This window comes from Oncorhynchus mykiss, chromosome 21, assembly GCF_013265735.2.
Source record: "Oncorhynchus mykiss isolate Arlee chromosome 21, USDA_OmykA_1.1, whole genome shotgun sequence".
In the NCBI taxonomy this organism is placed as follows: domain Eukaryota; kingdom Metazoa; phylum Chordata; class Actinopteri; order Salmoniformes; family Salmonidae; genus Oncorhynchus; species Oncorhynchus mykiss.
In genome coordinates this window covers 53,025,717-53,048,714 of record NC_048585.1, presented here as the reverse complement: position 1 = coordinate 53,048,714, position 22,998 = coordinate 53,025,717, and the positions used below count along the sequence as shown (strand labels likewise).

The 22,998-nt window shown below is 42.4% G+C and overlaps 1 protein-coding gene and 1 non-coding gene across 3 annotated transcripts; both read left to right on the top strand.

Annotated features, from left to right (window-relative positions):
* The first annotated feature begins 7,607 nt into the window (after nucleotides 1-7,607).
* Nucleotides 7,608-20,136, top strand: sf1 (splicing factor 1). Of its 2 annotated transcripts, XM_036958153.1 has the most exons (12): nucleotides 7,608-8,018; nucleotides 8,444-8,575; nucleotides 10,655-10,730; nucleotides 13,115-13,267; nucleotides 13,724-13,813; nucleotides 14,883-15,066; nucleotides 15,394-15,509; nucleotides 15,613-15,720; nucleotides 16,079-16,262; nucleotides 16,486-16,744; nucleotides 18,449-18,607; nucleotides 18,685-20,136. In XM_036958153.1, exons 1-12 carry the CDS (start codon nucleotides 7,763-7,765, stop codon nucleotides 19,014-19,016), a joined length of 2,049 nt encoding a protein of 682 aa, XP_036814048.1. In that variant the 5' UTR covers nucleotides 7,608-7,762; the 3' UTR covers nucleotides 19,017-20,136. The 2 variants fall into 2 exon arrangements, with proteins under 2 accessions (XP_036814048.1, XP_036814049.1); XM_036958154.1 differs by lacking the exons at nucleotides 7,608-8,018; nucleotides 10,655-10,730 and having other exon boundaries at nucleotides 8,439-8,575.
* On the top strand, nucleotides 15,878-16,009 carry LOC118943021. The gene has a single exon (XR_005038757.1). It is a non-coding gene; the product is annotated as a small nucleolar RNA SNORA17 (small nucleolar RNA).
* Nucleotides 20,137-22,998: the final 2,862 nt, after the last annotated feature.

The following is a 22,998-nucleotide window of genomic DNA, read 5'->3' as shown; positions in this document are numbered from 1 at the left end:
GTCCAGAGTAACGCCGAGGTCCTTCACAGTTTTATTTGAGACGACCGTACAACCATTAAGATTAATTGTCAGATTCAACAGAAGATCTCTTTGTTTCTTGGGACCTAGAACAAGCATCTGTTTTGTCCGAGTTTAAAAGTAGAAAGTTTGCAGCCATCCACTTCCTTATGTCTGAAACACAGGCTTCAAGCGAGGGCAATTTTGGGGCTTTACCATGTTTCATAGAAATGTACAGCTGTGTGTCATCCGCATAGCAGTGAAAGTTAACATTATGTTTTCGAATGACATCCCCAAGAGGTAAAATAAATAGTGAAAACAATAGTGGTCCTAAAACGCAACCTTGAGGAACACCGAAATTTTCAGTTGATTTCTCAGAGGACAAACCATTCACAGAGACAAACTGATATCTTTCCGACAGATAAGATCTAAACCAGGCCAGAACTTGTCCGTGTAGACTAATTTGGGTTTCTAATCTCTCCAAAAGAATGTGATCGATGGTATCAAAAGCAGCACTAAGGTCTAGGAGCACGAGGACAGATGCAGAGCCTCGGTCTGACGCCATTAAAAGGTAATTTACCACCTTCACAAGTGCACTCTCAGTGCTATGATGGGGTCTAAAACCAGACTGAAGCATTTAGTATATATTGTTTGTCTTCAGGAAGGCAGTGAGTTGCTGCGCAACAGCTTTTTCTAAAAAAAATTACAGGAATGGAAGATTCGATATAGGCCGATAGTTTTTTATATTTTCTGGGTTAAGGTTTGGCTTTTTCAAGAGAGGCTTTATTACTGCCACTTTTAGTGAGTTTGGTACACATCTGGTGGATAGAGAGCCGTTTATTATGTTCAACATAGGAGGGCCAAGCACAGGAAGCAGCTCTTTCAGTAGTTTAGTTGGAATAGGGTCCAGTATGCAGCTTGAAGGTTTAGAGGCCATGATTATTTTCATCATTGTGTCAAGATATATAGTACTAAAACACTTGAGTGTCTCTCTTGATCCAAGGTCCTGTCAGAGTTGTGCAGACTCAAGACAACTGAGCTTTGAAGGAATACGCAGATTTAAAGTAGAGTCCGTGATTTGCTTTCTAATGATCATGATCTTTTCCTCAAAGAAGTTCATGAATTTATTACTGCAGAAGTGAAAGCCATCCTCACTTTGGGAATGCTGCTTTTTAGTTAGCTTTGCGACAGTATCAAAAATACATTTTGGATTGTTCTTATTTTCCTCAATTAAGTTGGAAAAATAGGATGATCGAGCAGCAGTGAGGGCTCTTCGATACTGCGCGGTACTGTCTTTCCAAGCTAGTCGGAAGACAATTTTCTGGAAGCTTGCTTCAGAGCTCGGGTATTTTCTGTATACCAGGGAGCTAGTTTCTTATGAGAAATGTTTTTAGTTTTTAGGGGTGCAACTGCATCTAGGGTATTGCGCATGGTTAAATTGATTTCCTCAGTTAGGTGGTTAACTGATTTTTGTCCTCTGACGTCCTTGGGTAGGCAGAGGGAGTCTGGAAGGGCATCAAGGAATCTTTGTGTTGTCTGTGAATTTATAGCACGACTTTTGATGCTCCTTGGTTGGGGTCTGAGCAGATTATTTGTTGCAATTGCAAACATAATAAAATGGTGGTCCAATAGTCCAGGATTATGAGGAAAAACATTAAGATCCACAACATTTATTCCATGGGACAAAACTAGGTCCAGAGTTTGACTGTGACAGTGAGTAGGTTCAGAGACATGTTGGGACAAAACCCACTGAGTCGATGATTGCTCCGAAAGCCTTTTGGAGTGGGTCTGTGGAATTTTCCATGTGAATATTAAAGTCACCAAAAATTTGAATATTATCTGCTATGACTACAAGGTCCGATAGGGATTCAGGGAACTCAATGAGGAACGCTGTATACGGCCCAGGCCTGTAAACAGTAGCTATAAAAAGTGCTTTTTTTTGTAAATTGAAATTTGCTATCGTAAATGTTAGCAACACCTCCGCCTTTGCGGGATGCACGGGGGATATGGTCACTAGTGTAACCAGGAGGTGTGGCCTCATTTAACACAGTAAATTCATCAGGCTTAAGCCATGTTTCATTCAGGCCAATCACATCAAGATTATGATCAGTGATTTGTTCATTGACTATAACTGCCTTTGAAGTAAAGGATCTAACATTAAGTAGCCCTATTTTGAGATGTGAGAGATCACGATCTCTTTCAATAATGGCAAGAATGGAGGAGGTCTTTATCCTAGTGAGATGTCTAAGGCGACCACCGCCATGGTTAGTTTTGCCCAACCTAGGTCGAGGCACAGACTCGGTCTCAATGGGGAAAGCTGAGCTGACTACACTGATTGCTAGTGGCAGACTCCACTAAGCTGGCAGGCTGGCTAACAGCCTGCTGCCTGGCCTGCACCCTGTTTCATTGTGGAGCTAGAGGAGATAGAGCCCTGTCTATGTTGGTAGGTAAGATGAGAGCACCCCTCCAACTAGGATGGAGTCCGTCACTCCTCAGCAGGCCAGGCTTGGTCCTGTTTGTGGGTGAGTCCCAGAAAGAGGGCCAATTATCTACAAATTCTATCTTTTGGGTGTGGCAGAAAACAGTTTTCAACCAATTATTGAGTTGTGAGACTCTGCTGTAGAGCTCATCACTCCCCCTAACTGGGAGGGGGCCAGAGACAATTACTCGATGCCGACACATCTTTCGAGCTGATTTATACGCTGAAGCTATGTTGCGCTTGGTGACCTCTGACTGTTTTATCCTAACATCCTTGGTGCCGACGTGGATATCAATATCTCTATAATCTCTACACTCGCCAGTTTTAGGTTTAGCCAGCACCATCTTCAGATTGGCCTTAACGTCGGTAGCCCTGCCCCCTGGTAAACAGTTTGATCGCTGGATAATTTGTTTTAAGTCTAATACTGCGGGTAATGGAGTCGCCAATGACTAGGGTTTTCAATTTGTCAGAGCTAATGGTGGGAAGCTTCGGCGTCTCAGACCCCGTAACGGGAGGAGTAGAGACGAGAAGGCTCGGCCTCAGACTCCAACTCGCTGCTTAATGGGGAAAACCGGTTGAAAGTTTCTGTCGGCTGAATGAGCGACACCGGTTGAGCATTCCTACAGCATTTCCCTCCAAAACCATGAGAAAGTTGTCCGGCTGCGGGGACCGTGCGAGGGGATCTATAGTAATGTTACTATCTACTTACTGGTGGCACAGACGCTGTTTCATCCTTTCCTACACTGAAATTACCCTTGCCTAACGATTGCATCTGAAGCTGGGCTTGCAGCACAGCTATCCTCGCCGTAAGGCGATCGTTCTCCTGTATATTATGAGTACAGCGACTGCAATTCGAAGGCATCATGTTAATGTTACTACTTAGCTTCAGCTGTTGGAGGTCCTGACGAACCACGTCCAGATAAAGCGTCCGGAGTGAAAAAGTTGATTGAAGGAAATTTTTTAAATATAAACGGTAATTAAAAAGTAAAAACCGTAAAGTTGTCAGGTAGCAAAGTAAGGTTGGCCACAAAACGCACAGCAACACGTCTTATTGCTATTATAAACTGGGTACCTACATAATTAGAGCAGTATAATAAATGTTTTGTCATTGCCGTGGTATACGGTCTGATATACCACGGCAATCATCCAATCGGCATTCAGTGCTCGAACCACCCAGTTTATAATCCACAAATTGGTTTCTGAAAAGGTTCCTTCAGTGTTTGTGCCTCATGGGTAAATCGTGTTATTACATACCATTTGGTTAAGTATACACATGGGTTTGATGATTTGAAATGCTGGCTGTGTAAATAATTATAATAAATATAAAATCAAGAAAAGAATACACACCAACTTGAACTTGGTTTTGCAATATATTGATTTAGTATTTGCAGTACAGTGGTGATCATTTTAATCCTACATGTTTTTGTAAATGTGAAGTTTTTTTCCAAAGCCTTTTTTTCATTTGAATGTATCAATCCAAAGTGACAAGTGAAGTGCATGAACCCTTGGAAAAAGGTTAGTCCAGTGGTTCCCAAACTGTGGGTTGGGACCCACTTGTGGGTCACGGCAGAGGTCCGTGTGGGTCGTGAGATTACCTTTTAGTTTTCTTTTACATTTTCAGGATGGAATAACGTGTTCAGTGTAAACTTAAATGAATCAAATTAAATAGAAAGTAGGTAGAACAGATTATGGACCTATACAGTGCCTTCGGAAAGTATTCAGACCCTTTGACTTTTTCCATATTTTGTTTAACGTTACTGCCTTATTCTAAAATTGATTAAATAAAACAATTCCCTCAGCAATCTACACATTATGACAAAGCAATTCTTGCAAATGTATTAAAAACATACCTTATTGACATAAGTATTAAGACCCTTTGCTATGAGACTCAAACTTGAGCTGTTTCCTGTTTCCATTGATCATCCTTGAGATGTTTCTACAACTTTATTGGAGTCCACCTGTGGATAAATTCAATTAATTGGACATGATTTGAAAAGGCACAAACTCAGCAAAAAAATAAATGTCCTCACTGTCGACTGCATTAATATTTGTATGAACATAAGATTCAACAACTGAGACACAAACTGAACAAGTTCCACAGACATGTGACTAACAGAAATGGAATAATTTGTCCCTGAATAAAGGGATGTCAAAAATCAAAAGTAACAGTCAGTAGGGCCCTAGTCCTCATCCTCTGATCCAACAGGTTCCAGACGTGCTCAATGGGATTGAGATCCGGGCCCTTCCCTGGCCATGGCAGAACACTGACATTCCTGTCTTGCAGGAAGTCACGCACAGAACGAGCAGTATGGCTGGTGGCATTGTCATGCTGGAGGGTCATGTCAGGATGAGCCTGCAGGAAGGGTACCACATGAGGGAGGAGGATGTCTTCCCTGTAACGCACAGCACTGAGATTGCCTGCGATGACAAAAAGTCAGATGATGATGTAACACACCACCACAGACCATGACGAACCCTCCACCTCCAAACCGATCCCGCTCCTGAGTACAGGCCTCGGTGTAACTCTTATTCCTTCGACGATAAACACGAATTCGACCATCACCCCTGGTGAGACAAAACCGCAACGTGTCAATGAAGAGCACTTTTTGCCAGTCCTATCTGGTCCAGCGATGGTGGGTTTGTTCCCATAGGTGACGTTGTTGCCGGTGAGGTCTCGTGAGGACCTGCCTTACAACAGGCCTACAAGCCCTCAGTCAATCCTCTCTCAGCCTATTGCGGACATTCTGAGCACTGATGGATGGATTGTGTGTTCCTGGTGTAACTCGGGCAGTTGTTGATTGACATCCGGTACCTGTCCCGCAGGTGTGATGTTCGGATGTACCGATCCTGTGCAGGTGTTGTTACACTTGGTCTGCCACTGCGAGGACGATCAGCTGTCCATCCTGTCTCCCTGTAGCGCTGTAGCGTCTTAGGCATCTCACAGTACGGACATTGAAATGTATTGCCCCGGCCACATCTGCAGTCCGCATGCCTCCTTGCAGCATGCCTAAGGCACGTTCACGCAGATGAGCAGGGACCCTGGGCATCTTTCTTTTGGTGTTTTTCAGAGTCAGTTGAAAGGCCTCTTTAATGTCCATAGTTTTCATAACTGTGACCTTAATTGCCTACCGTCTGTAAGCTGTTAGTCTTAACGACCGTTCCACAGGTGCATGTTCATTAATTGTTTATGGTTCATTGAACAAGCATGGGAAACAGTGTTTAAACCCTTTACAATGAAGATCTGTGAAGTTATTTGGAGTTGTATAAATTATAAATTATCTTTGAAAGACAGTATTTAACTTGGGTCAAACGTTTCAGGTAGCCTATAAGTGAAGTAATCTGTCTGTAATCAATTGTTGGAAAAATTACTTGTGTCATGCACAAAGTAGATGTCCTAACCGACTTGCCAAAACTAGTTTATTGACAAGAAATTTGTGGAGTGGTTGAAAAACTAGTTTTAATGACTCCAACCTAAGTGTATGTAAACTTCTGACTTCAACTGTATATACTGAGCTCAAATAGGCAAAGAGAAACTTCAGTCCATCATTACTTTAAGACATGAAGGTCAGTCAATCAGGAACATTTCAATAACTTTTAATGTTTCTTCAAGTACAGTCGCAATAACTATCAAGCACTAACATGAAACTAGCTCTCATGAGGACCGCCACAGGAATGTAAGACCCAGAGTTACCTCTGCTGCAGACGATATGTTCATTAGAGTTAAGTGCACCTCATATTGCAGCCCAAATAAATGCTTCACAGAGTTCAAGTAACAGACACATCTCAACATCAACTGTTCATAGGAAACTGTGTGAATCAGGCCTTCATGGTGAAATTGCTGCAAAGAAACCACTACTAAAGGACACCAATAAGAAGAAAAGACTGGCTTGGGCCAAGAAACACGAGGAATGGACATTTGACCCGATGAAATCTGTCCTTTGGTCTGATGAGTCCAAATGTTGCTGTGTCTTTGTGAGACGCAGAGTAGGTGTACAGAGGATCTCTTTATGTATGGTTCCCACCGTGAATCATGGAGGAGGTGTGAGGGTTCTTTGCTGGTGACAGTGTCTGTGATTTATTTAGAATTCAAGGGATACTGAACCAGCATGGCTACCACAGCATTCTGCAGCGATATGCCATCCCATTTTGTTTGCCCATAGTGGGACTATCATTTGTTTTTCAACAGGACAATGACCCAAAACATACCTCCAGGCTGTGTAAGGGCTATTTGACCAAGAAGGAGTGTGATGGAGTGCAGCATCAGGTGACCTGGCTTCCACAATCACCCAACCTCAACCCAATTGAGATGGTTTGGGATGAGTTGGACCTCAGAGTGAAGGAAAAGCAGCCAGCAAGTTCTCAACATATGTGGGAACTCCTTCAAGACTGTTGGAACAGCATTCCTCATGAAGCTGGTTGAGAGAATGCCAAGAGTTTGCAAAGCTGTCATCAAGGCAAAGGGTGACTTTGAAGAATCTCAAATATAAAATATATTTGATTTAACACTTTTTTGGTTACCACATGATTCCATATGTGTTATTTCATAGCTTTGATTTCTTAACTATTATTCTACATTCTAGAAAATAGTTTAAATAAAGAAAAACATTTGAATAAGTAGCTGTGTCCAAAATAAAAAAAATAAAAAGCTGTGTCCAAACTTCTGACTGGTACTTTGCGCATATATAGCGCCTATAATCTTTGAGAATGTACAATCATCAAAATAAAAGCTAGAACATCAGACTCCCATTGATTGTATGTTTGATCATAAGAACACAGCATTAGCCATGTCAAAATGCGTAGAATTGTGTGAAATTATGCTATAAAACATTTTCAGTCACTGCCATTGCAAAATGTTTAGAACTGCATATACATTCTTTGGTCATTGTTTATTTTTTCAGCTCTCAACAGTTATGGTGGATCAAGAAGCAAAAAATTGTAACGGTTGGCAGACATCAACATTCAAGACCCAATCAAAGAGTGTGGCCCAATGATTGTCATGGTGAACGTCCAATCGTTTTTCGGGGAAGTTAAGGAATGGCAGACTGACACTATTCGTTTTAACCAATGAAACGTGGGAACGTTTCTGCTGGCACTGGTCTATACCAATAGTAGAGTTTCGCTGTACAGGTTCTCGGTATACTCCTTTGCGATATTTCGCTGTGCGCCATTTTATGTTCCCCAGCTCGAGTGGAGAAGGTTGTGGATGTCGTTCAATGTAATATTTGTTTATCTATTTACAAGCGTTGGTAACCTACTTTAATTTGATACAACAGAGCACCTTTGGAAATGGCTACGGGAGCGAATGCAACCCCTCTAGGGAAGCTGCACCCGAGTATCGGCGCTAAACGAGGTTTTGATGCTGGGCCTGGTGCGGGGTTAATGCCTCCACCCGGGCCTCCTGTGGCCTTTCCTTCGATACCGAATTTTCAGCCACCAATTCCCAACGTGTCTTTCCCGCAAGCTCACCCGGTGTTTACTGCGGTGGCTGCTTTTCCCACCCCACCACAACCACCCCAAGGTGCCGGAATGCAGCCCCAGTCAGGTAAGCTAGGCTAGCTAGCGAGCTAAACAGCGTGGAGAAAGTCCTTCACAGTGTTGGACTGTGTTGTGGGTTGAGCAGCGAAAGTAGCTTGCTAACACCCCATATTAGCTAGCCAACATTATCGATGTTTCATATGCTGAAATGTATCTAATTATCATTGCAATGCGAAATACACGTAGTACATTAGTAATATGTGCCAAGTGAAGTGAACAGGATTCTAGCCAACGACGTAATTAACGTTAAACACAATATTTGTTATAACTGGTTCAACGTTAACTGGTAATTTAACAATGCACGGTAGTTATTAGTACATCGTATTTTTAACTAACGTTACTTAGGTGTCTGTTTAGGAAATCGTAAATTGTACATTATCAGTCAACATGTATAAGGCCCACGTTGAGAATACCCTCTTTCTCATCTGTCAGACTTCGGTCAGAAAAAAGCCAGGAAAAGGAGCCGCTGGAATAGTGAAACACCCGACCAGAAGACAGTCATTCCTGGTATGCCCACCGTCATCCCGCCTGGACTGACTCGGGATCAGGAGAAGGCCTATATAGGTAACTTGCTAACTTGTCCACTACTATATAACAGAACTGTATTGTACATGAATTTACAAGCTAGTGTTTAGATTTACAGGATTAACTGCCTGGTTCTTTACATGTCCCTGTGAGATCCAGTTGCCTAGTGTTTTTTTTCCCCCTCACGTTCTGAGTATTGAAATGTTATGTATAGTTAATGACATGTTTGCTGAATTTCATCAGTTAGAGCATATTGAAACAGTCCGTGTTGAGTCACTCACCCCACTTTGGGAGACCAATGTCCTGACTAGTGCATAACCACGAAAGGGTTGATTTGCGTTGAAGGTGATTTCAAGTACAGTATTTGCCAATACATAGACAAAACTTTGCAGCTCAAGCTTTGCAACTCAAGCTATAGTGTGGAATCGTATTGCTCTACCTAACAAAATTCAGTATTTTTAAACAACTGAGTATACTAACTTGTGGATGTGGGGTGTAAAAGAAGGCCTTTATCCTAAGGAGTTACAGTAATGTGGTTCTCCTATAGCAATTTTTTTTTTGTGGCATCAAGGTTTGCATACCATTGGACATCCATTAGCAAAAAAGAAAGGTGTCACTGTCCCTTGGCATGAAGGGATTGACCAATGTTGTCCTTGTGACATGCTAAAATTTTACTTAATATCATACATGTGAGTTTAGTGTATGAGCAATGCTACTTAAAGGGCAAAAAGCAAAATACTAATTTCCTGTTCATCCTTTAGAACAGGCACTAATTTGGATGTTTTAAGACCCATTTAGTTTAAGAAACGGTCATCTTGACTCTAAATGCCTTCCAACAGTAGTGTAACACCACCAAACCGGCCTTGGTGCAGCTGGTATTTAATCCTAGATGCCTTTGCCTGCCGTTGTGCCCTTGCGCAAGGCACTTAACCCCTCACACCAACTTCTCCATTGGCGCCCCCTGATCCAACCTCTCCAACCTGTATTGTATGTGTGTCATTTTGGAGGGGTTTGGATAAAGTGGAAGTCAGATTTCAGTTGAGTCTGTCTACATGTCAGTAACAGAATGGGTTATTGATGTTGAGTCATTGTTAATGGTTGGTCTTCCTTGGTATGTAAACATTCATTTGTGCCTGCCTTCTGTTCTTACTTTTTATTTTTCCTTTGTTCATTCACCACAATAACCACACAAGAAGTTCAAAAGGATTTGTTGGAAGCGTGTAAGATGAAATAGCAGTGAAATATCAATTCACAGTGGCTATGTTCATCTCATTTGAATCTTGTCAGGAAGGGGTGGGAGTTTTTGGAGGTTGGGGAAGACTGGTTTACATTTGGTCGTGACTCCTATACAGAAATGTGCATGTGATGAGTGATTTATTTCTGTTCCTTCCTATTTTACATAACCAATAGCTCCTTGGCTGTAGAGCCACTGGTGTGCAGACAGTGACTCTCTATTGGCTCATTGAACTTTATTAATGTTATATTGTGTTAGGACGACTTGTGGATTGAGTTTCCCTATTCTACTAAAGCCACAATTAACTACGATCGTATAACAAAGGTCACATTATTATTATTTATTATTATTATGATAATAATATTACAAATTGAAATGAATCTACATGCATATAATAGGGTTTGGAATGTGGTTATTTTATGCCGGCAGGCATGGAACCCTGCTCTAATGACCCTCTGAAATGTTGCTGTACATATAAGCCCTTCCTTCATTAATGGGATGCCAAATTTTGCATATGTACATAACATCCATGCATATGTAAAACACATCCTGGGGCTTGTTATTTCCTGATGACAGTTCACTTTCCGTTCAATGAATTGGCTCTATAGAGTTTTGCATGGCCATTTTGGTACATCCATTTCCCCTGGAAATGAGGAAGGGTTTTTACTGTTGTAGAATATTTGCTGGAATTCAGAAGTATACTTTATTTCCCTTGTGTTTTAATGTAAATGTTTAATCATTCATTGTAATCGTGTTTTTTTTGCCTCTAAACAAATGAGACGGTGCTCTAATTTAGAATGCACTGTTTCCAGATTAATGTTATGGTGGTAACTGCATTTCTCTCCATCCTTCTTGTTTTTCTTTCCTAACCTGAATTCTTCCAGTCCAACTGCAGATTGAAGACCTGACTCGTAAACTGCGTACAGGAGACCTGGGAATCCCTGTTAACCCTGAGGACAGGTCGGGAAAAGTTTTAAACCCACGAACAGTAACATTTTCTCTACCTTGTTCTTTTGACGCCAAATGTTGGTCTTTGGAAAATTATACATAATTTTCAGAAGATGCTTTAGGTCTTGAAGTGTAGTAGATTTAGTATCCATTCACTAGTGGTAGAGGCATATTGTGACATAGTAGCGTACTTTTCTCAGTTTATATTTTCTTCAGTAGTAAGTACACAGGGATGCCCTACTTCTAGGCTCTTATAGTTATAACTTCCAGGGCGTCTGAAGACTAAAGATTTGACTCTGAATACAGTATTACATTTCAGTGTGACAACCAACCATTTTAAATTGTAATTTTGAAAAAGTGACGAATGATAGAAACCTTTGGGCTCTTTAGTTAAGATAAGGTGTGAAGTTACCATGGGCACCTTTCCGGTTAACTTGGTGTTCTTCAAGTATTTCCAGCTTATGTTTATACCCATCTAAATTAGCCTAATAAGTTTATATTGTTCTTATATTCCTCAATGACTTTCTTAAATGGCATCATTGTCTCCTGACAGATGGTATTATTACTAATCATAAGTCAAAAAACAATTACTCTCATTCTGAATATCAATATAATATATATCCCACTGCATTAGCTGTAACATCTATCTTAATGATGTGCAGTGTCTTATTTTTATTGTGTATGCATCCTGATTTATCCATTCTGTCAACTCAGATGTTGACTGTGTGTGTGCCATTTTGATTATTGATGGAGACATTTTTCTTCAACATTGCAGGTTTGGGTCAATACTTATGAATCTAAGTTAATCTTATTGTTCATTTAGCAGCTTATGGTTGATAATATTTGTAGATTTTAGTGATTGCCAGAATGCATATTTCAGTCTCCTTGACTAGTCGGGTAGCTGTAGGGTATGGGGAGTCTAGCATCTTAAATAGTTCTATAATGATATACTGTTTGCAATTTGAACAACTAGGTCAAGTATAGTTTTCAGTAATGGGTTTCTTTAGGATAACCTGCTTCTGCCAGTGCTTGACATGACAAAAAAACATCCTGATGTGTTTCTCTGGTCTTGGCTCGTCTCGTCAATTCAAGTGGTCCAACCATTGTCAGACTCCACCTGAATCCTGACAAATTAACTTTTAACCGTTGGGTGTTTTTCCATGGTCATTAATGGGTTTTCCATAATGAGGCTTCTGGATCTTCCACCCATGGGGGGGTTCCACAGTATTCCAGGTGGAACTCTAGGGCTCTGGAGGAGAACTCCTCCGATCCTGACTATTCCGGAATGACACAGACCGGCTCTGACACTTTAGTTTGCATAAGCATCTATTATTCCAGCAGGAAATGTCATGTTGTTTTTATGAGTGTGAGATTGATATCTCTTTGTTGGCCACAGTCCCTGTTGTCTGTACTTGACATAGTTTCATTATCTTAATCAGACGTTTCCACAGCAACAGCAAAAAGCTCATCCCAGGACGCTAATAACGTCACTCCTCCACTCCCAACAAATAACGGGAGTGTTTCAGGTTGTCCGCAGTGGAAATTTCAAGATGTATAAAAAGAAACCTTTCCTATACATTTCCTCCTGAATTGTTCATCGACCAGACCTCATTTGTGGGAGAGTGCACAATGAAAAGGGTTAACGTCTAATCATAATTCATTTTCTCTAACCCCAAATTACCCCTTGTCACCTTAACCTTTTTCAAGCACAGAGCCTCTTTAACGCAGCGAAACAGGTTTTCAGGTGTTCCATCCAAGGGGAAGGTATGGACCTGGCTTTAACACCCTCTCCACCTCGGCATCCATTATGGCAGTCTTACTCCCAAAGCCAGCGGTTCCTTTAGGAATGCAACGCTTTTTTAAAAACGTTTGATTTTTTTATTGCCCACCCCTTTCACATTACATCCTGTATGCAGGATTAATTCTGTCCATTTTGTCTAGATAGATTTAGTTGTTGAAGTGGTTGTTGGCCTTTCGGAATAGTTTTTATTACTTATCGCAAGGTGATATGTCCCCATTTTTCAGATGTATATAAAATCCCAGAAACCATTTGGCCAGTCAAATGCTACAGCATTGTAGCAACAAATGTCCCTTTGTGAATGCAGGAAGTAAAGCCAAATAGCTATCACATAGCCATTCCTATGAGAGATGACTTTGTTTTTTCCCAGTGTGACCAACTGCTTACCGTAACCATTGTTTCTCTTGCCTCCCCTTCACTGAGAAGTGGCACGGGGACATGACATTATCAAGTGTACCTTAAAAATAGCTTTTTTGGTAACAATGTTATTCAAGGCTTAGACATAGGGAAACTTGTGTATGATTGTCAATGGTCTTAGTTCTCCCTCCAGTTGGAGATATTAATGGTTGCCTGTCTGTACTCTCTCCCCCTCCCCCAGATCCCCGTCTCCAGAGCCCATCTATAACAGCGAGGGCAAGAGGCTGAACACCAGGGAGTACCGCACACGCAAGAAGATCGAGGAGGAGCGTCATTCCCTCATCACCGATATGGTGGCACTCAACCCTGAGTTCAAGCCCCCCGCTGACTACAAGTATGTGCCCTATTCCCCTATCTACTAACACATTCTTGTTTATTTTGATCCCCATTAGCTGTTACTACAGCAACAGCTGTTTATAGCCTAGTTTCTTCCCACTCCCCTAGAATGTTCTTTCTTATTCCCTGTTTAAATGACACTTCATGGTTGGTCTGAGTTTCAGAACTATTGCTATGTCTTCTGGTTTTAATGACCTCTGAGAACAGCCATGCTTCAAATGTTATTTAGCAGATGTTATTGTGGGTGTTGCGAAGTGCTTGTCTTCCTAGCTCCAACATTGTGGTAGTATCTAACAATACACCCAAATATTTCAGTATTAGGATGAGCGATATTTGAGTGGCTTTGACTAGGATACAGTATATGCATATGAAATGAGAAACTCTTCCCTTTGGCTTGAATGTGTAGAGACTGGGTTGTATCCTTCACTATACTAAACATGAATATCCCCCACAGGCCCCCAGCTACCAGAGTCAACGACAAGGTGATGATTCCACAGGACGAGTACCCAGAGATCAACTTTGTTGGCCTGCTGATTGGACCGCGGTGAGTTACAGGCCTTTACCATAGGGATGGGAGTTTGCCAGGGACCTCACAATATGATATTCTTGCAATTTGATGTTCCAAACATATTGTTCAACATATGTCAAGAGAGCCATGAGAACGAGTTTTGATCAGTCATAGAAATAGAAGTGCTAACACCAAATTGGCACTGTATTTTAAAAAGGATATGGGGAACAAGTTATGAAGGAAAAATACTTTTTATTAAGGTACAGCCAACTAGCGCAACAATAATATTGCGGTATTATGAAAACGATACGATATATCCTCAAATTAATATCCCAATATGTAACTGTATCAATCCCCCCCCAAACCCATAAAAGATGGTTCTATATAATGTTCCTGTTGTAGGTCTATTGGCACATTGGGTTACAATGTATGGGGTTTTGCCTAGAAGTTTCAATGGCACAAGTACAGTGAAATGCCTTAGACCCCAACAATGCAGTAATCCATAACAATGTAATACTACAAATAACAAGGTAGAAAATAAACACACTATATATATATATATATATATAGATATATATATATATATATATATATATATATATATATATATATATGAACACAAAGTAAGCCTACTGTACACAGGGTCAGTTCCAGTACCATATTTACAATGTGCAGGGGGATACTGAATCGATAGAGGTAGATATGTCTAGGGGTAAGGTGACTAGGCATCAGGATATATGGTAAAAAGAGTAGCAGCAGTGTATATGATTGTGTGTGCAAATGGAGTGAGTGTTTGTATGTGAGTTGGAGTATCAGTGCATAGCGTGTAGGGCCCTGTGTGTGTGCATAGAGACGGTGCTAAAATAAGAATAAAATACAAAGGTCAACCCAGATAGTCTGTGGAGCCATTTAGTTAGACATTTAGTTAGCCTTTTGGCATGGAGATAGAAGCTGTTCAGGAGCCTGTTGGTGTCAGACTTGATGCACCGGTACCGCCTGCCGTGCAGAAGCAGAGGGAACAGTCTTGGGTGGTAGCTCAGTAGGTGGTGCTGATTCCTTACTACATCTCACACACATGCTGAGGATATTACTTGTGTCCTTGCAGTGGCAACACCCTGAAGAACATAGAGAAGGAGTGCTGTGCCAAGATCATGATCCGTGGTAAGGGCTCGGTAAAGGAGGGCAAGGTGGGCCGTAAGGATGGCCAAATGCTGCCAGGGGAGGACGAGCCACTGCACGCCCTGGTCACCGCCAACACCATGGAGAACGTCAAGAAGGCTGTGGAACAGGTTGGCCCATCATAACGTCTACTGCAGCCTTTCCCGAACTCGGTCCTCGGGACCCTATGGGGTGCACGTTTTGGGTTTTGCCCCAGCACTACACAGCAGATTCAAAGAATCACCCAATCATCAATATTTGAATCATTTTGTGTTAGGACAAAAAAACTAAACTTGCACCCCTTGGGGTCCCAAGGTCCAGCGTTTGGGAAATGCTGATCTACTGGCTTACCTCTTGTCACTGTCCACTTGTATAATACTATAACTAGCTAGTGCTATGCATTTCTATGTTCATTTGCATACATGTTTAAGGGTTGTCCACTATGGTGTGTCCCGTAGATCCGCACCATCCTCAAGCAGGGCATCGAGACCCCTGAGGACCAGAACGACTTGAGGAAGATGCAGCTGAGAGAGCTGGCCAGACTCAACGGAACCCTGAGAGAGGACGACAACAGGTGAGCCTGCCAAGTTCTGATATCAGCCATTCTGTGGATGTTGGATAATCCCAGGTGCCTGGATAACTGTGCTCACTGCTTCACCCTTCTGTTTCCCCCACAGGATCCTACGTCCGTGGCAGAGCACTGAACCCCGCAGCGTCACCAACACCACCCTTTGTACCAAGTGTGGCGGTGCAGGCCACATCTCCTCAGACTGCAAGTTCACCAGGTAACTTACCAGCTACGTACTCTGTTACATAAATTATTCCTGCTCAGAAATAAGTATTTTTGCACACATAAAATTACTTTGAAATTAGATTAGTCTTATAAGGTACCCAAAATAGTTTTTTGGCTAGCCCAATCTAGTACTAGAGATTATGCAGGAACCTGCCCCTTGAGGCGTTACAGTCCGACTGGAAGTGTTGAGCCTGTGTTGTGAGGGGCGTAGAATGACGGGGCTAGGTCCATGCCGAGGACCTGGAACAGTGGGTACTTGGAGTGATCATAGCTCCGACATAAACACTAAAGAAAATTTCTAGAACAATTTCTAAAAACGTACCATGCATTAAAAGGACCTCTCTCTCCAGCTCCTTTGCTGCGCCCAGGGCCGGTGAGCCCCCCCAGTCTGCCCAGGACAAGGCACGTATGGACAAGGAATACCTGTCCCTCATGGCGGAGCTGGGCGAGGCCCCTGTACCCTCTTCTGGTGGGGGACACTCCAACAATCAGAACAGCGGCCACAACAGAGGCAGCAACAACCAGCCACCGCCGGTGAGTTGAATGTAGTGACTAACACGACCTGAGCTTCAATTGTCTTCAAAAATCTACACATCAAAATAGGCCTTCTGTTCCATGCCAGAGATTCATGGAGACTTCATTGGTTCCTTCGTGGAGTTCAGTTTCATCAACAGACGAGCTTAGACTACATGATATACCGTGCAACTCATGGAATCCCAAAAAGTGCGTTTTGTCTGACTGTATGTTTGTGCTGCAGAGCCGTCCTCCCTGGATGAACTCTGGCCAGTCTGAGAACAGGAACTTCCACAGCATGCACGGAGGCCACGGTGGTCATGGCAACCAACACGGTGGTCATGGCAACCACGGGGGTCATGGAGGTCACGGAGGCCACCACAACTTCCCACCCCCCATGTCCAACATGGGAGGACACCCCATGCCCCCCAACAACGGTATGCCACCCCCGTGGATGCAGCCCCCACCGCCCCCCATGGGCCAGGGACACGGACACCATATGGGTAAGAGAGACACTGATAACACTGATCTTTGTTGTTTTTGCCGGTCTCCGTTTTGTTTTCCCTTTTTGTAAACTGTTTTTGTGGTGTCATGTACACATGAAGCCGTCTGTTTGGTCTTCGCAGTCGAATCAGTTGTAACACCGCAATTGTATCCTGTAGCCCTTTACACTTGTACCTGGGTTGAGAAGGGCAGATTTGGGCACTGATAAACACCTAAATTGGAACGCAATAGCTGTATAGTATACATGCTATACATGGCGTCCGACCTCGGGGTCTCTGCTTCACAGCGCTTTATGGGGTTTTGGCTGACAGCCGTTCTAAACTTGAGAATGGCGCACAACAACAAGTTGGCCCCATCCCTCCTGCTAATTGGGCAACTTTTGGGTGTTTTTTTGTTGTGTGGGGAAAAGGCTGTAAATTATGGCGACAATGTATTTTGAAAGATGAGACTTTGAAGATTATAATAAATACCGCTTTGATGTCATACAAGAAAGACAAAAAACCCGTGAATCCACTTGTGCTCTTCACATTTCCATAACATAAAATTTGCCATATTCAGTGTCAATGTGTTTGATCACTTTGCTTGATGTGTGGTTAAAAGATGACATGTGGTCATACCCTGGGTTGTTCTGAACAGAATGAGCCAGTTAGTCTATTGTGAAGAGAACTCACTGCGACACACTCATGGCTCCTGTCAATGATCACCAAATTTGTTTCCCTGAATTGTATTGTGAAAGCCTAACACTGTAAGATCCTATTTTAGAACTTAACTAGTGATGTTGGCAATAGAACAGGCCTGATGTTCACCAGACCCAGATTTATAATGGACTGTTTTTGAATCGTGAAAACAACAGTAATTGTGTGACTGTGGCGATGCAGGGCTGTGTTCTAATCAAAAGAACCCCAAATGTGGTTCCTGTTGTTCCTCAATGGCACAGCTAGCAGAGCTCAAACCCGCACCTTGTAGTTGACTATTATTATTATTATTATTATTATTATTATTGTTTGTATTACTTTTTAAACGTATTGAAGACTTATTTGAGTCATAAGTGCATTGAAATGACAGGAACTGTGTACACTTTGGAGAGGTTGGATTTTTCAAACATTGTTCAACTGACGACCAAGGTCAGCCTGCATGCACCCGTCACGCTAGAGAGCGATGAGCCAATTAAAGCCCCCTGGCCAAACCCTCTCCTAACCTGGATGACGCTGGGCCAATTGTGCGGCTTCCTATGAAACTGCTGGCCATGGCCGGTTGTGGCACAGCCCGGGAATGAACCCGGGTCTGTAATAATGCCTCTCACTATGCTGCAGTGCCTTAGATCGCTGCACCACTCAGGAGGCCCCCAATTAGACCTTTTACTCAAACCCTTGTAATTCCTTTGTCATGTAGCAGCTTCCCCACATTTTCCAGGAATTTTCTTACGTTATTGAATGTATCCAGAGTGTTTTCAGATTTCTTTATCAACAAATGAGGGGAAAAGTACAGTAAATGGAAAATGCACACAAAAATCAAGTGTGTTTGGATTCAGTCTTGTGTCAGATGAGATGAGATGTTGTCTGTCTTTGGTCTAATAATTAAAACTGTTCCCTTTTTAGATTGCTACTATGTATATTCTGTTTATCTCTTCTGTAAGGAACATTTCCATTTAGGCCCATTCCCACGAGTGTAAAGTGTTTATATTTTCTCTTATTTGTGTTCAGGTCTGTTGCCTCCACCCATGATGCCACCACCACCTCCACCCCCAAACAACCAGCCTCCCCCTCCACCCTCGGGTCCCCTGCCTCCATGGCAACAGCAGGCCCCTCCGCCCCCTCCCACCAGCAGCATGGCCACTAGTGCACCACTGCCATGGCAACAGAGTAAGAACACTAGCATTGAATCAGTGCAGCATGTTATTTCTAGTGTCTCCCACTAACTAAAGTTCTTTCCTCCCCAGATACGACCACAACGTCCAGTCCTGGCACTGGCAACCTGCCCCCCTGGCAGCAGCCCCAACAGTCCGCTGCCTCGGCTGCCCAGCCCCCTCCCCCCATGGGCAACCCCTCCATGGTCCCACCTCCGCCCGGAGTCCAGCCCCCTCTCCCCCCCGGTGCCCCACCTCCCCCTCCTCCCCCACCCCCCGGCTCGGCCGGCATGATGTATGCCCCTCCACCTCCCCCTCCGCCCATGGATCCCTCCAACTTTGTCACCATGATGGGAATGGGGGTGCCAGGCATGCCCCCCTTCGGTATGCCCCCTGCGCCTCCACCGCCACCCCCCCAAAATTAAACACCCACTGAACCTTCTTAAACACAGTCCTGCTTAGCATGCAGAGAAACTCCTCAAACAAGAGGGAGGTGGTGTGGTTGAATTTGTACATTTGCTTAACTTAATGTTTCTGTTAAAGTTGGTGTGTTTGATCACTCTATACGTTCTGTTTTTTTTTTGTGTGTTTTGTTTTAGGCATTTTTTTTATTTTCCAGGGTTTACTCCCTCCATGATTGGTTTATGACTCACTTTGCATACCAAATAACCCACCTCAGACATGTATATGCTTTGGTTTGCCGACTGGACTATGAATGTCCTATTCTCATTCCTTAGTTCTACCTAAAAGTATAACTAGTGTGTTTTTCTGGGTTATAACAGGCTTATAAGCTGTTTGATGGATATTTACCTTGGAAACATTGGTTATGGGGTGATCTATTAAAGTTGAGCTCAAGCTTAGTCGTCATTTTGTCTTCATCTACAGGACATTTTACTGTTCAGATTATCCAGCCAATTTTGTAGGCATGGTAGTCCAAATGGCTTCGGCCTTCATTCATCATCATGTTCCATTCGCTTGCTATTGGTTTCACTGAGCTGAATATTTTTCTGCTGTTTTTCTAATTGAACCCGATGTGAAGTGTAATTGCTCAAATTTCTTGGACTTCGCATCTCCCTCTTGATTATTTTGTCTGAAAAACGGGTCTTTAGTACTGTTTATTATTTTTATTTTTTTAAAGAAAACAACCTGTGCATTTCAGCAGTTTCTGGTGCGCTTTTTCCCAAGACAGTTAATTTAGGTCCATGTGGATGCAGCAGGGAATAGGATTTTGCATCCTACAGCTGATTGGCTTAAGAGCTGCTCTGAGCAACTTAAATTCTAAGGAAGTCTGATTGGATGCTTACTTGTTTTGTTAACAACCTTTCCCCTCCATGCTTGTATTGCTTCAGCAAAATCACAACCCTATTTCAGTTCCCTTTAGTTACTTGAGTTCATGAGGAAAAAAATAAACTGTTAGATGACATTATACAATTGTAATTTTTACTCTATTTTTGGAAATGGTTTGTCAGCCTTGTGTTGGGTCTAGCCTGAATTAATAGTCCTTGCAATGTCGCTTGATTGTTTATTAAACTCATCTTTAACTAATTTTGCAGTCTGTGTTTTGCTCTTCTCTGCCTTGTAAACTGTCTTAGTTCCTCAATGACACTTGAATACAGCTTCCACAGACAATTGTTTTGACCTGTAGTCTAGACAGAAGGCTTGCTGGCTCAGCCTCACTTTAGATAAAAGCCCAGTGGTATAGGCACAGATGGAACAAAGATCCAGATATTTCACTGGATGTTAATGCAAAGCATCTGCTTGGTGTTTCCACTCACTACCAAATATGCTAGTGAGAGGAAGCCCATTGGCGGGCAGTGGGAGAAGATGGAGCGAGATGGATTTTGGCAGATATTCTACAATATTTTTCATTGAAACATTTGATCTCAATACTGTTTTCTGTTCCCAAAACTAGAATCTTATGAACAGTGAACAGGTTTGTGACTTTCCATTTGCAAAAAAAAAAAAGTTTTAAATTGCATTTAGGAGTGCAAAGGCGAATTGAGTAACTGCACACGCACTTCAGAGTAGGCGTTCCAAAATGAAAATATGCAGATAATACTAGAACGCTTCAATTAGATCTCGCTTGCTTGTGCTGGGTTCTGACCCCTCCTTGCTTGTTCTGCCCACTATGGCTAATTTATTCCCATTGGAAACGACAGGCTGTCTTGGTTTAGTTATAAAAAATCTTTGGTATGAGGCTGTTTTCTGTGTACTGCACTACTGCATCCAATAAGTTTTGTTTTACTGTTTTGTCTCCTATGCTCTATCACAGACTTTCGGCTGTGGTAAGGCGAAAGCAACCAACTGAAGTCGGGGAGGTGCATCTACAACAGCCGAAAGTTGGACTCTAATCAAATCAAACAAGTTTATTTGTCACGTGCCCTGAATACAACAGGTGTAGACCTTACAGTGAAATGCTTACTTAAAGGCTCTAACCAATAGTGCAAAAAATATGTGAACAATAGGTAAGGAAATAAAAACAACAGTAAAAAGACGGAAAAAAAGACAGTGGAAAAACAGGCAGCTTAGCCCCAGTGATGTACTGGGCCGTACTCGCTACCCTCTAGTGCCTTGCGGTCGGAGGCCAAGCAGTTGCCGTACCAGGCAGTGATGCATCCAATCAGGATGCTCTCGATGGTGCAGCTGTAGAACCTTTTGGGGATCTCAGAACCCATGCCAAATCTTTTTAGTTTCCCGAGGGGGAATAGGATTTGTCGTGCCCTCTTCACGACTGTCGGTGTGTTTGGACCATTCTAGTTTGTTGATGTGGACACCAAGGAACTTGAAGCTCTCAACCTGGTCCACTACAGCCCCGTCGATGAGAATGGGGGCATACTCTGTCCTCCTTTACATTTCGTCCACAATCATATCCTTAGTCTCGGTTACGTTGAGGGATAGGTTGTTATTCTGGCACCTCCCGGCCAGGTCTTTGACGACCTCCCTATAGGCTGTCTCGTCGTTGGCGGTGATCAGGCCTACTACTGTTGTGTAGTCTGCAAACTTAATGATGGTGTTGGAGTCGTGCCTGGCCATGCAGTCATGGGTGAACAGGGAGTACAGGAGGGGACTGAGAACGTACCCCTGGGGAGCTCCAGTGTTGAGGATCAGCGTGGCAGATGTGTTGCTACCTTACCTCACCACCTGGAGGCGTCCCGTAGGGAGGTCCGGGATCCATGTGGAGAGGTAGGTGTTTAGTCCCAGGATCCTTAGCTTAGTGATAAGCTTTGAGGGTACTATGGTGTTGAACGCTGAGCTGTAGTCAATGAATAGCATTCTCACATAAGTGTTCCTTTTGTCCAGGTGGGAAAGGGCAGTGTGGAGTGCAATAGAGATTGCATCATCTGTGGATCTGTTTGGGCGGTATGCAAATTGGGGTGGGTCTAGGGTTTCTGGGATGTGGTTTTCCAAAAGCAAGGCTCAGATCAGCATGGCAGTGTTGCCATTGTTAATAAGAAATATATTTCTAATGTTGAAATGAACACATCTCCAACCCCGATATCAGACACTCACAAACTGAAATGTGTAGACACTGTACAATCAATTAGTGAGAGAGCATCAAATATCACATTCATTTGTACAGTATAGGCTAAATCCAGTGGTGTAAAGTACTTAAGTACTACTTAAGTATTTTTGGGGGGGGTATCTGTACTTTACTATTGAACTTTTTGACAACTTCCACAACAGTCCTAAACAAAATGATGTACTTTTTACTCCATACATTTTCCCTGACACCCAAAAGTCTGTTACATTTTGAATGCTTAGCCGAACATGAAAAGGGTCCAATTCACACACTTTTTAAAAACTTTTACTTTTAACACTTAGCTATATTTTAGCAATTACATTTACTTTTGATATTTAAGTACATTACAAGTCAAAAGTTTCGATACACCTACTCATTCAAGGGTTTGTCTTTATTTTTAGTGTTTTATAGTGAAGACATCAAAACTATAAAATAACATACAGTGAGGGAAAAAAGTATTTGATCCCCTGCTGATTTTGTGCATTTGCCCACTGACAAAGAAATGATCAGTCTATAATTTTAATGGTAGGTTTATTTGAACAGTGAGAAACAGAATAACAACAAAAAAAATCCAGAAAAACGCATGCAAAAAATTTATAAATTGATTTGCATTTTAATGAGGGAAATAAGAAACAGACAAACTAGACATACAACATAGAATGCCCACTCAGATCACACCCTGACCAAACAAAATATATAAACATACAAAGCAAACTATGGTCAGGGCGTGACAGGTGGCTACTTTGAAGATTCTAAAATATATTTTGATTTGTTTAACACATTTTTGGTCACTACGTGATTCCATGTGTTATTTCATAGTTTTGATGTCTTCACTATTATTCTACAATGTAGAAAATGAAGAAAACCCTGGAATGGGTAGGTGTGTC

Coding starts and splice junctions, on each gene's coding strand:
- sf1 (XM_036958153.1), top strand. CDS start 7,763: ATGGCTACGGGAGCGAATGCAACCCCTCTAGGGAAGCTGCACCCGAGT. Junction 10,731..13,114: donor CCTGTTAACCCTGAGGACAG/GTCGGGAAAAGT, acceptor CCCCTCCCCCAG/ATCCCCGTCTCCAGAGCCCA. Junction 15,067..15,393: donor TCAAGAAGGCTGTGGAACAG/GTTGGCCCATCA, acceptor TGTGTCCCGTAG/ATCCGCACCATCCTCAAGCA.